Source organism: Diadema antillarum, unplaced genomic scaffold (genome assembly GCF_040938485.1).
Source record: "Diadema antillarum isolate AM-2024a unplaced genomic scaffold, OU_Dant_1.0 scf00000167, whole genome shotgun sequence".
NCBI lineage: Eukaryota > Metazoa > Echinodermata > Echinoidea > Diadematoida > Diadematidae > Diadema > Diadema antillarum.
The window spans coordinates 4021464-4034768 of NW_027271056.1; the positions used below are offsets into that span (position 1 = coordinate 4021464).

Sequence of the window (13305 nt, forward strand, 5' to 3'; positions counted from 1 at the left end):
GACGCCTAATTTTGATGGTAGTTACCATTGAAATTCAACAGTAAGTTTTATGCAACGGGCCACAGTATTAAGCACTCTATAAGTGTTATTCATTATCATTATCAATATCATTTCAATATGCTAGAGAAGTGAGACAATGTTTTAATTTTCACATATTTTCTTTCCATGGGCTTTGGTTTCCTTTTACACATCACAATAATTTGTTCTGTGCAGGGCATGTGTAAATGGCACGTATGGAGACTTTATCAACTTTTTAAATCCCATAATGCATCTTGCCACAGTAGATCTGCACACTTGGAAACCTGGGGTCACATTCTGGTCACTCTTCAAATTTTTGTAAGAACATTGGAATAATTGTCCTGTGCAGGGTGTGTGAACAGTGGCGTATAAAATCAATTTTGGCATCTCCATGAAAAAAATCTGAAAAAAGATAACTGCAGTGTGTGAATGTGGTTTTTGTTGAAGATAGCGGGGTTGGGCTAATGAATGTCACATTTGTAGAATCCCTGTTATTGTTCATTTCTGCAAAGGGGTATAAGTGAAGGCCATACCTTTTCTTCCTTCCTGAAATCTTGAATGTTCTTAATGCTAGACTTTATCTACCGCAGACATCACTGAAGGTCATACCGGGTACATTCACAGGCTCATTAATGAAATCCCTACTTATTCAACACTTTTAGAAATAATTGTCACAAATGGCATATTACCAGGAGCCAGTAGTCTACAGGTAATAAAGTAGGGCCTACACCCAACATTTTCTTTTTTGTACTCTTTTTCTTGAAAAAGGAGACACCAATGGAAATAGACTGCACTAAAAATGGTGGCAGATGGTACAATGAATGAACTCTGTCACATGGAGAATTTGAAGTTTTTTCTTTCGTACACTGCAAGATTTAGCTTTTCTCATGATCCTATAAAAGCACACAACTACATTGGCAGGCAAACTTTTTACTGTGCGACACACCATGCTCCCTGTATGGGATATCATGAACAAAGGAAATGTAAAATAAATAGTATAATCAGCCATTTTAGCGATTGTAAAAGAAGGGTCATAATGTCACAGCAGGTGCCTTGGGTATAATAGCATTTTGTATGATGATATATTGATTCTTTTGTAAACCCATGGCCTTTGCCTTTGACCTTTGAGGCTGACTATACCATTGTGGATCGCAAAGCAGTATTAAAGGTAAAAACTTTTAAGTGACATCTTTTTTTGAGCTGATTTCTTTTTTTCTTCCCGAGACTAGGGTAGTGGTACAGATACATCTACTGATCAATATCAAACAATGATTTTAATGTGATGAAATCAGTCAAGGATCGGACCAACCTGATGATTCTTTTTCTTTCTTTCATTGAGGAAAAGTACACTTTTCTAGCTTCTATATTCTTATTGTCAGGAAAGAGGATATGATGATATCATGAGGTAAAGGGAAAAAGGTGTATCATACAGGACAACTGTAAAATGTGAAAAGTAGAAAGGTTAAAGATTTAAAATCAAGCCTCTAAAACAAAGTGTGACTGCAGGATATCCTAGATACAGACACATCATAGTGAACAATACATGGGATTGTTCCTGCCTTTGACAAAATGCATCATATCGGGGGAAAGCATATCCAGGGAAGTGCAACATGAAGCAGAAAATTCTGAATTGAGCCCAGAATTCTTGAGGCACATTAGGTGGACTTTTAGAAATGTAGGACCTGCCATAATGGAAATTGAATTCAGTTGATTGAGTTGAATTTGTAATGAAAATTTGAAAAGCCAACTGTGGAATTTTTACCCATTTTGATATACCATGATGAAGAAAAAATAATGCATCCTATGATATGCTGCCATACATACTGTATGCACAAATGTGTGATTCAGGATCACTGCCACACACTTATCATGGGGCAAATTGGATTACTCCTGTACAATTGTGTCCTCGAATTTTCTTTTGCTCGCATTCTCCCCTTACAAATCACCCTTCTCTTTCTCTGTCCTCCTGTGCTAACAAGGCCTTCCAGTAACAGTGACTGGTAACACTGGTTGGAGGATTACTGACAAAGAGTAAACATGTAGCTAGGTCCCGTTGCCAATGAAAACAAAACTGGACAGTTATTTGCTCTCAGGCTGAAATACAGAAAAGGACTGAGCAAGAGAGAGGGAGATAGAGAGAGAGAGAAGGGGTGAGAGAAAGGGTTGAGCAGGGTTCTAAATGTTTCTTATATAATTTCCACTGAAAACTAACTCCGATCTTTCCTTTGAATCCTAAAGACTAAAGAAGTAGCTAATGTTAACACTTCCCATCACATACACACACATAACAACCTTTTTCATCTCCTATTTAAACGATTCCATACCTTCTTCAAAATAATGTGACATCACATAGGAAGAAGAAACATACATTACTAAGCATTTCTGTGGCTTCTTCTTTTTTTTTTTTTCAGCAATATCGTATCCCAGCCCATAGCAAACATAAAACTGGGATGGTTTAGATAAAAAAACAGCAGGAATGATTTGGTGTGGGAAATTCAACCATCAAGAATGTCTCGTACCTAGATAAATCAAGTCACTGATGTTAGATAGACAATGAGCCTTGTGATAAATATTTAACATTTGTGATGGGTCACAACCCTTGCGATTAGTCCTAAGTCTTTTTAGTAGGTCATAACCCTTGCAGTAGGTCACAGCACTTGTGGTAAGATACAACCCTTTGTGTTAGGTCACGACCTTTGCGGTAGGAAGGTCACGATCCTTGTGGTAGGTCACAACCCTTGTGGTAGGACGCAAAACTTTGTGGCAGATTGCAACCCTTGTACAACCCCTGCCCTCTGCACCATTTCCTATTGTACATGCGCATCCCATTTTTGTGAATGATTCCGAAGGCTCAACATGTGTCTGGGTATCAGAAACAGAAGGTCATTGTAGAGAGTCATACATACAGTAGTCTCTGTCCACAGCCTCCCTGTTCTGCAAAGCCTATAGGTTTGGGAGTGCTTTTTACATACATAATTTTGTGTATTCTTGATGCATATGTTTACTGGTGTTACAGACTTCCGCACTAAGGGTCAGATTAAGTTATGTTGATGACTTCTGTACAACTTTATCCACCAGGACAGGCAACATTACAATAAAGCTTATTTTAAAAATCTGGATATTAGACTAGCACACACTCAGCATTAACACAAGAGGATGTTAATGCCACTTAACGCACTGTGTACTCAGTTACCAAATTTGGTGTAACCCAGTGGTAGGGAAGGGTGGAGAATTTAAAATGAGCAACCCCTTGTGTGGACACTAGTTACTCCAGTCACAGCTCTTATAGAGTTTGTACACTCAGACAAAGCCAGCACATGATCAGAGAATACAGCCACCTTAGAATACTAAAAACAACTTACACTGAAAATCAATGGCAAAGAGATAGAAGGTAAATTGAGTGTAAATAATCTGCACATTTCTTATGCAAATTTTTGAAGTTATAATACCTTTTCCTTCCTCTTGAAAGCAATGAGACTGCCTCTCCATGTTTCTACGTAATGTTCAAAATGTTATTTTCTCAATGTTATTACAATTTGTATGTTCTGTGCATTGTGATGTGATTTTATTCAAATAAATGGAACTTTAAAACAAATGAGTCAGTTTATCACCATGTCACCTCAGTCTGATTCATCCACACAATCACGTCAATTGTTCAGCTGCAAGAAAGCATGACATTCAGATAAACAAAAACTGGTATTCTATCTCCCGCTCACTGATATCATCTCACCAAAACAGATATCAACGAACACAAAAAGCCGGCAATGTCTCTCATACACTGGAGAAGGGCTTCCAAGGGGAAAGGTAATCTGCTAGAAACATCACATGCAGAACATAATAGCTGTGCAGATATCAACAATGGGGCTCAGCAGTCTGGCTGAAGGAATGTCCCTTCCCAGTCATTACACTAGCTTCCAGGATTCTGTGGCCAGGGAGATGACATCTGCCTGCTGTGGCAAGAGGACAGTACACCAAACTCCATTGCAGACAGTGTAAAGTCTCAAGTTATGAGGAGGATTACTGCACAAATGCATGATTTGCAGGTGTGATGTGAGACACATAACTGCAACACCACTGTCATCAATCTCAGATAAGTTTTAGATTGTGAAATGAACACTACAGAAGCAGCCTCATCCCATTCAGAACAGTCTCAACAGTTCCTTCATTCATGTTCAATGTTATGATGATGCTTTGAATAGTAGCAATTGGTCTCACAGTATATTTATAGATATCAAATGAAATTACAGCAAGACTTCCCTGACACACAAGCCTACATTTCCTAAAATCTAACCTCTTTTGACAAGATAACAAACTTGTGTGATTTTATTACTATTTTTTTTTTTTTTCAGTTTGACATTAAACCATCCTGACTAGGAAAATAAAATAAAATAATCAGGATTTAAAGGGCTGGTATAGTTTTGGTTTAGATGGGGGATCTAGATTTCAACTTTTTACACGATAATTAGAAACCACTTTATGAATCATTAAAATGCATATAATACATTTCTAAGAAAAATTCAGTTCATTTGATAAAAATCATTTTTGTATGACTGAGATATCAAGAAAACACAGTAAAACAAAGGGGTCCTAATAAAAGGTTGGCCCATCTTTTCTAAGGTCCTCTTTGTTTTTGGATATGCCATATCAAAACCAATTTTCATCAATTAAACTTTGAATTCCTTAATTAAAATGTGACAGAAATGTGTCTGACACCAGATTGAGACTGGAAAAGTCTAAAATCTATTCAAAAACATGTTTGATTCTCCTGCCACTCACCCAAGACTTGGCAAGTCTCAAGGAGATGTCACAAAGACATTTATTTACCAGCAAGACTTTGTCACCAAGTTGTCACCTAGTCTCCAAGCCAATTAAATACCTGCTTTACACTTGAATCTCCACTAGATGTCATTATTCAAGGTTAATTTGAAAAATAAGAAATAGCACGTGTCCTGTAGATCCAATCATTACAGAGTTGTGATAATCTATTATGACTTTTAAGGAGGAATACGTTGTAACACTGTTGTGTTCATATAAAGAGTTTAAAGAAAATTACATCATCCCCTCTTTTAATTTGAATACTATGCTATGACAATCAACATCAGTTTTGTGAAAATGTGTGAAACTTCTAAATTCAATTATATTCCAATTTTACTTTTGAGTTTCATTAAACTTCAGCTATCTTGCTAGTATAATCCTACGCTGTATGTTTTTGAAGTCAACTTGAAGACAAACTGGAATAAGTATAGTCCTTTACTACGTTTTTTATATGAGACTTGGTGAGCAATACAAACTCAACATCAATTGTATAAGAAGGAATATGAGCATGTGGAAGCAAAAGACTCAAATTCATTAGGATTACATGCTTGATAGGCTGAATTCCTGCCATTGAAACACCAGCATACTGTATTAGGCAGAGAGCAAACAAATATCTTTGTAGTGAGAGAAATCAGCAGCAGAGCTTGAAGTCAATCAGAAGAGTTTATGACCCACTTACGGCCATTAGAGGAAATTAAGAGCCATTTGCCTGTACACAAAGGGCACTTGAGTGAAGTCTACTTCACAGAATGAGAACCACTGCTACTGAAACATACATGTACTTATGTATGTTGTGTATTACTGTAAAAGTGGTTTCTTTCGCGTACAGAAACTTTCGCGGTTTCCATCGGTGCCGACTTTTTCGCGTGTGTTTAAATTCGCGGTTGGTAATGATAGTGTTGTAACAAGCAACGAGTTCAAAACATTTTCGCATTATGTTAAATTCGCGATTCAACCTCAAAGCGAAACCTCAAAGAAACCACTTTTACAGTACACTTCTATGGTCTATCACTTACATAGAAAACTAGATATATCGCTACGGCTACTGATATGCCTCCGCCATAATGCATGGTTCTCCTAATAGGTCTATAGTACAATGTCTTGACAATGTGTGATGACAGTTTCACACAATTGGCAAAATATTAAAATGACAGGTTTGACACAAATGTGCTGAATGTTCACTTTCCTAGAACTAGGTTCAATTGGATGAATGACTGAAATGTCAGAGTGCAGGTATTTGGGGAACTGATGATTTTTACTTGACTTTTGACCCTTTTATAAGTTTATGCATTGAGTAATTTTCAAGGTATTGAGAAAAAGTATAATTTCAGTATCAAATGGGAAAATAGCATTATCTAAACCTGGCCTTTGACCTTTGACCTCACAGTTCCAAAGAGAATCACTGTTAGGTTGAACATGCATAAATATGTAAGTTTCATGATGATACCTTGAGTTACTTTCGAGATATGGAGGAAAAAGTGCAATTTAGCACTTTCACTTGACCTTTTACCTTTTGACCTTTGACCTTTTGGCAAGAAACTTCCCCAAAAATATATATTGGGTAATACATGCCATACATCAAGTTTAAAAAAAAAAAACCTTCAGCCTATTGCATTTTAAGGAAAGTAGTGATATTTTGAGGAGTTGACCTTGACCTTTGACCCCCTGACCTTTGACCCATGACCCCAACTTCCCTAGATAATCACTGCCCATCGGTACAAGCATATATACTAAGTTCCATGAAGATACCTTGAACCATTTGCGAGATATGGAGAAAAACATGAAATTTCAATTTTTTTTCCACAAAACAAACCTGTGACCTTTGACCTTTGACCCTGTGACCCTAAAATCCACACAAAGTATTATCCCCCAAGGATATACCCTCATACCAAGTTTGATGTAAAACCACCACACGGTTCTTGAGATATCGACAAAAACAAAACGGGACGGACGGACGTACGGACGGACGTACGGACGGACGTACGGACGTACGGACGTACGGACGGACGGACGGACGGACGGACGACCCGAAAACATAATGCCTCCGGCCACTTCGTTGCGGAGGCATAAAAAAGGATATCCTCCTACTCTAGCTTTGAAATTGATATATTAAACAAAATAAAATACTATTAATGTATTCATGTCAAGTTATCTAATATCTAGGCATCTCTCTTGCTACAAGTTCACTATATGATTGATTGATGCCATGCCCATCTTCCCCGCCCCCCCCCCCCAAGAAAGGAAAAAGACAGAAATGTAATTGGAAATCAAACACTGTAGATTACTCACAAAAAGGAGATGATTATTGGCATTTCATACAACATTGGTTTTTGTTTGATGATGAATTACATTTGAATTGATTCCTTGCTAAATGAGAATAAGAAGACAACACACATGATTAGCTGTCTGGGTGTTATATTTTCAATCAACAAACTTTAATTCTGGTTTGAATCACCTATTTTACTTCATCATGCCGTTAAGAATCAGAATTGAGTGTAATTACATCCATGGTGCTACTTTGAGCATCAGTCAAATCCTATTTCAATACTTAAATGAGGAAAAGGGATGGTGAAAGTGGTTCAATTTTGAGAAAGTAGATAATTGCTTCTTGGGACAGTGAACCAGCAGGAGGATCGAGTCCTGGAAGAAATGGGGTATGACAGTCCTATTAAGTATGGGGGATTAGTTTGAATAGAAGGTTATAGAAGAGTTCTTCTGTATGCAATTTACGATGTGTGAACTGTTTAAGGGACACTGCTGAATTCTCTGGAGTCACCGACATAATTTACGTTACAGGAGTTCCACTTGAAGTGATCACTCAAGTGGCACAGTGAGAGTTGTTATGGGGATATGTCAGGATGGGGTCACAAAGTTTAGTGCAAGGACAACGACACAGTAAACATTCCCTGGTGCTAGGTCATAAACTTGAGATTCCCTATGTACACAACTAGAGTTAGGGAGATGCTGGTTTAAAGGCTTTGAAAATCAAAATTTGCTGTCCCTGACATTTTGAAGGAAGATGTCATGCAACATCACTAAAAGCAGGGAGGTGACACCTCCCTGCTAGGAGGGAGGTTTTCATTCAAAAGTCACCAATGCTGAAGCTGCTGTAACTTCCATTGGAAAAATTTGAACATTTCATAAAAAATACATTTAAATCCTTTTCAAAGAAAAGGCTTCTTTGACCTTGCATTATGAAAATTTGCAACAGTACAAATCCGCATCCCTCTGGGCAGAGTATAGTCGTATTATATTGACTGCAGCGAGGTTCATGGGAACATGTGTAGTGCAGAATAGTGTGAACACACACAAAATAAAAAGGAGAGCAAAAAAAAAAATAGGTGCGAGTAAACAGAAAATATCTTGATATTGTAACCCGTTGAGGATGAGTCCCGAGTATACTCCGGCAGGTGTCTACGGGAAATGCGTGCTGTAGCAAAATCAGTCCGTCCTCAATGGGTTAATGGAGGTAGACTAAGGAAAGGAGCATGTGCTTGAAGACCTCAATAGATGGGGCTGACACCTCTTCCGCTGGGAGCCACTATGTTACTCTTATTCTTTTATTTGCTAGACTTTGACAGAAAGGATGTAATACTTGTATCAAGTCCAATATCAGAGAAAGAAGAATACTGAGAGTCCTTCATCATCTTGACATTATGATACATACATGAGCAGATATCTTGTGTATTATATGAGAGAAAACTTGTGTTTGTATCCCTGCAGACAAAGAATACATGAATCAGGACAATAGGTACGCCACTGGCCTCAGTGCTTTGGCAAAGACCCATATCCACATGCATCATAAAATGTCTCATACATACTAAATGTGCTTTTCACAGACATCGTTCTATTATCATTTTGTTTAATGCAAATAAACATGTACCGTACCATGAAGCATCCTCTTAATATCTGTTTTTGCAACATCATGTTTGGTGTGTCAGAGGGATGATATTTGCTTCGTCACTGGCACTCCAATGAAAACTGAAGACAGTTAGGAACAAAGGAAGGAAAAAATACAGAACTTCAAAAACATTTAAGCCATTTCAGTTTGTGCAGCAGTATAAATGGCAGTGAACAGAATTCCACGCTTGATCAGGTCACAATGACTAAGTATGCCTCGGCAAGCATAATAGCACACGAGTGCCACTTTTGTCTGCATCTGAGCTTGTCACGCATGTTTTGAGCATATCAATGGTAGTATCTACCTCTGCTGTAAAAATCTAGATCTGCACATCGATATCTGCATGAAATCGATTTTGACCGAAGAACTAACGATGTAGGTAAAACTTGTTTTTAATCAATCATAGATTATATATTTGCTGCATTTTCTATCAGTCTCCCATCTCAGGTGACAAAATATCATAATGCTATCTTTTCATTCTAAGCAAGAAATTGATTCATTTCTAGATTTTTGAGGGGGAAAGACACATATTAAACAATGTGAGATTCACTTTAGTTTTCTGGGGTAATGGAGGCCACAGATCTTTTTTGAACAAAATATTTAGGTATAGTTTCCAGATAAGATGCCCAAAAACAGAAAAATGTGTTTGTAGGCAGACAATCAAAGCAGGAGCCTACATTGTAAGGAAATCAAATGTAATAGATTATAGATGCATGGTCCAAATACAGCTAGTAATGGAAATTTAAAATCTCATGTATGTTTCGAATAAGTGCAGCTTGCAATTTCTTCATTCTAAAACTTTCACACCACTAAATCTTCTACTGATAATCTCTGCATAGAAATATTTGAGTACTCTTTGAAGAAATGGATGATGTGGTGATGTGAACGTTTTATGTCTGTTGGAGGGATGTTGTTGAAAGTGTAATCTCCACCATTCCTAGTTCAGGGTCTGACCTTTTACCCCTGACATAGATCCCCACCCTCTGCTTCCACGCATTAACATGCCATGTGGCACCCACGTTACATGCCTTCGCTGACAGCCGGTGGTTCATTGCAGACCTGAACGTGCAGGCTTGCACTCCAACCGCCATCATCGGTATCATGTTATCAGACCAACATGGAGGGCTCGCAGACATGGGGCAGAGTCGAGAGGTGGCAAATAGTCTCACAGCATTGAGAAACTTAACAATCAAGCATTGCAGCATACTGCATTCAGTGTAAGATGGCAGACACACTAAAAGTGAGATGAATTCAGCAAAATACTGATCTTGATGAGAGAGACAAGGGGGGGGGGGGGGCCTACATTATGTATCCAACAGTGACATATCCTGTCAGAACATTTCTTCATTTTTTCTGTGATCTGTGTGAGCACAATGAGAGTGCAGTCAACTTGGAAGCATGAAAAGCTACTGTAAAAGTGGATATTTTTGCTTGACTAATTTTCCATGCTTGGCTGGGTAAGAAGAGTTTTGCATGTTTTCAATTCTGTGGAATTAAGACATCAACTACTGGAACATATGGCATGCAAAAATATTTGAATGTTTTTATTTTTGCGCAAGCTTCTGGTTGCGCAAAATGTGGTAAAATTTTACACTTTTACAGTATTGATTGACAACCTCTTCATGGTCAGGTATGGAAAAGGGAAAGAGACCCAGAGTTTGCTCACATACCAGGTCATCATATCCCCATAACACAGCTTCAAAAGGAACATAGATTTTAAGAAGTCATGCATGTATTCTTAACTTAAACATCTGTCTGCCATTTCCATTTTCTCAGTTGCACATGATGAACTGCTTGTAATGTAAACTCCCTATTAGGCTCTCATCTCCATAACAGCATGACTATCTCTTTAGCTTGATCTCAGTCGATTTGATTACAGCGACAATGAAAATTTGTCTTTCACAAAATGCTGGAATTTATCTAACAAAACAATGATACCAGTCGCAATTCACATACTGACATCGGTGACTCACAACTCTCTCACTGGTCTGGACAATTTGTTCTGTAAGTTTCCTGACGTAAGCACTGAATTAAAAGAGAAATTGTAAGATACAGTGTATCATTCATACCAAATCCTTCTTGAACTGCAATGACGTGGCAAATTATAATTCTTACAGGAGGTAAGTAATACTCTCGGTCAATCTTTGATAGAAATTAATTCAAAATACCCCTTCTATGTAAAGAAATTATGCTGTGTGGGAGAAACATGATCACTACATTCATTTGCATACATATGCTGCTGTAACTGACATTTAACTGTTTTCTCGAAAACATGCAAAACACCCTCAAGGTATTACAATTGGCAGACTTGACCTCATTAAAGCTCAAAATAAGATTTTTCATCAGTGTTTGAATAAATCTCTCAATCTCATCCCAATTATTCAAAAAGAGATTTTGAGATAACACACACACACACACACACACACACACATACACATTAAGCAAAAGCTCATAATCTCATTAATATCTTAGTCTTGTCTGGACATTAAAAGATTCTTCATACATTCAGTCACAGTGTAAACTGATTACAGCTAAGAGTGACTCAAGCTACAAAGTAGATTGCAGCACACAAACCCTCAGCCAACAGGAAAGTATACCCATACAGGTTGAAAAACAAAGAAAAACAGTTCAAACATATTAATCAGAAACACAATGTATGTATGGTAAGGTGTGTGTACACATAGAATTAATTCTTAAATGATAGAAACTCAAACAGTCCATCCAAGACAGCAAGCAAACAGTGAAGAATAAACATAATAAAGGTTTGCAATTTTTTTACTAAGGAACTTGTTCATAATCATGTTTCTGAAATGTCTATCTAAATGTGTTCAGAGTTTGGAGTATTCCGACGTTGAAATAAATCTCTTTGCAAACCACTTATTTGCATATGGCATTACAATCAAACCTGTCTATAGTGACCATCCAAGGCCATCGAAATCAGCCATTATAGACAGGTGGCCACTATAGTCAGGGTCTTTAATACAGCTTTTTCTCACTGGATGAATTTTAGGTGGCCACTATAGACAGGTGACCGCTAAGGCAGATTTGACTGTATGCAACAGCTGGGTCTCCTATTCCCTGGCACGTCTTTTATACATGCAAGCAAGAGTATATGTCCAAGAGTATGTAATTCAGCATATTAAGTACAACGCATATATTCAGATGGAAATAAATTCAAAGTCAAGCTACACCGCACCACCTTAATTGTGTTTTAGATGTTGAACAGTTCAGATTACAAATGCAGACCCAGAAAAAAAAAAAAAAAGACTTTGTTGTTGATTAGATACTACCTCTGGTCATCAACTGGCATGGCATAATTTGAGAATAATAATCCAAGTTTCTCACAGACTTACAAAAATATGCACTTTATCAAAATGTAATATTGTTTGGAAACACATTCATAGATAAATTTGTGTTATGCTTTGTTTTTTGTTTTGTTTTGTTTTTACTTATCTGAAAGGGTCCACAATTGCAACAGTGTGACACAGTGAGGAGCTAGACTTGGGACTCACCAGAAGTTGATGTTGTGTCCACTGTTCTTGGTGAGTTGGACGTGAAGCTGAACTCCTCTGCATTGAGACTCATGTCAGATTGAGACAGGCTGGAGTTGTTGGTCTTACCTGAAAGGTTTGGGTTTTTACAGGTGGAAAATACAACAAATTTGTCATGTTTCATTCTCCAAACATCTACTCTTTCTCAAACTTTAGTACTTTACACTTGAACAAAATGCCAAAATTTCTTGGATTTGTTTCTTTTGTATTTACAGCAGCTCATTTTCCACTATGTTGCAACAATCATTAACACTATTTTATGTACATTCCTTGTACATCTTGTACCAATTTATCTGTTTTGCACTGTCACCAACATAATCATGACAAACATAGTTACCATCATTCATATCTAATTCAAGGAAATTAGATTGCACATGAAGGACAAAAACAAGTGTCCTCTAAGTTATCAAATTTGTATCCAGCAGTTTAATCAAAAGAACACTGTATTTTGGCAGTGCTGTATAAAAAGAAAGTAATTTAAGGCCCCTATATCCTGAAAGATGTGGCATAATTTCTACCAGCCACCACTGACTCTTCAACACAATCAGGTATATAGTCATTACACCAAGTTCCTGTTATTAATGTCCTTGGAGCTGTGAGGGTCATTGTAATTAACAAAATTATCCATATCATAATCATATCTGCCTCTGTTTTTCCTTCATGAACAAGAACGTGTCCATGATGTACATTTCCTCTGTCACCTTTATTTCATCTGCTTTGGAAATATCATCAAACAAAGTGGAGAGATTTTAACCCGTTGAGGACAACGGGCAAGTGTCTATGGGAAATGCATGCTGTAGCAAAATCAGCCCATCCCCAATGGGTTAAGACTGTGGTATGAAATCTTGACTTTAAATACACTATTCACACAGAAATCCCAGACAAAAAAAAGAAGGAAATGAAAGCAAACAACTCGCATGATTCCTCTCAAGTACTGAGACTGTAATTCAAAAGGTATCCCATTTATCAGAGAATGGATTCCATGTATTTGTTATTTTATGCCAGACAATATCTCTTGAA

The 13305-nt window shown here is 37.4% G+C and overlaps 1 protein-coding gene across 1 annotated transcript in view; it reads right to left on the bottom strand.

Moving 5' to 3' along the window:
- The window catches only part of LOC139722620 (uncharacterized), a 79606-nt gene extending 67287 nt beyond the window's left edge, over positions 1-12319 (bottom strand). The window contains exon 1 of the mRNA XM_071633920.1: positions 12247-12319. Coding sequence (XP_071490021.1) covers positions 12247-12319 — 73 coding nt within the window. The remainder of the gene's footprint in view (positions 1-12246) is intronic.
- Between the last annotated feature and the right edge of the window lie 986 nt (positions 12320-13305).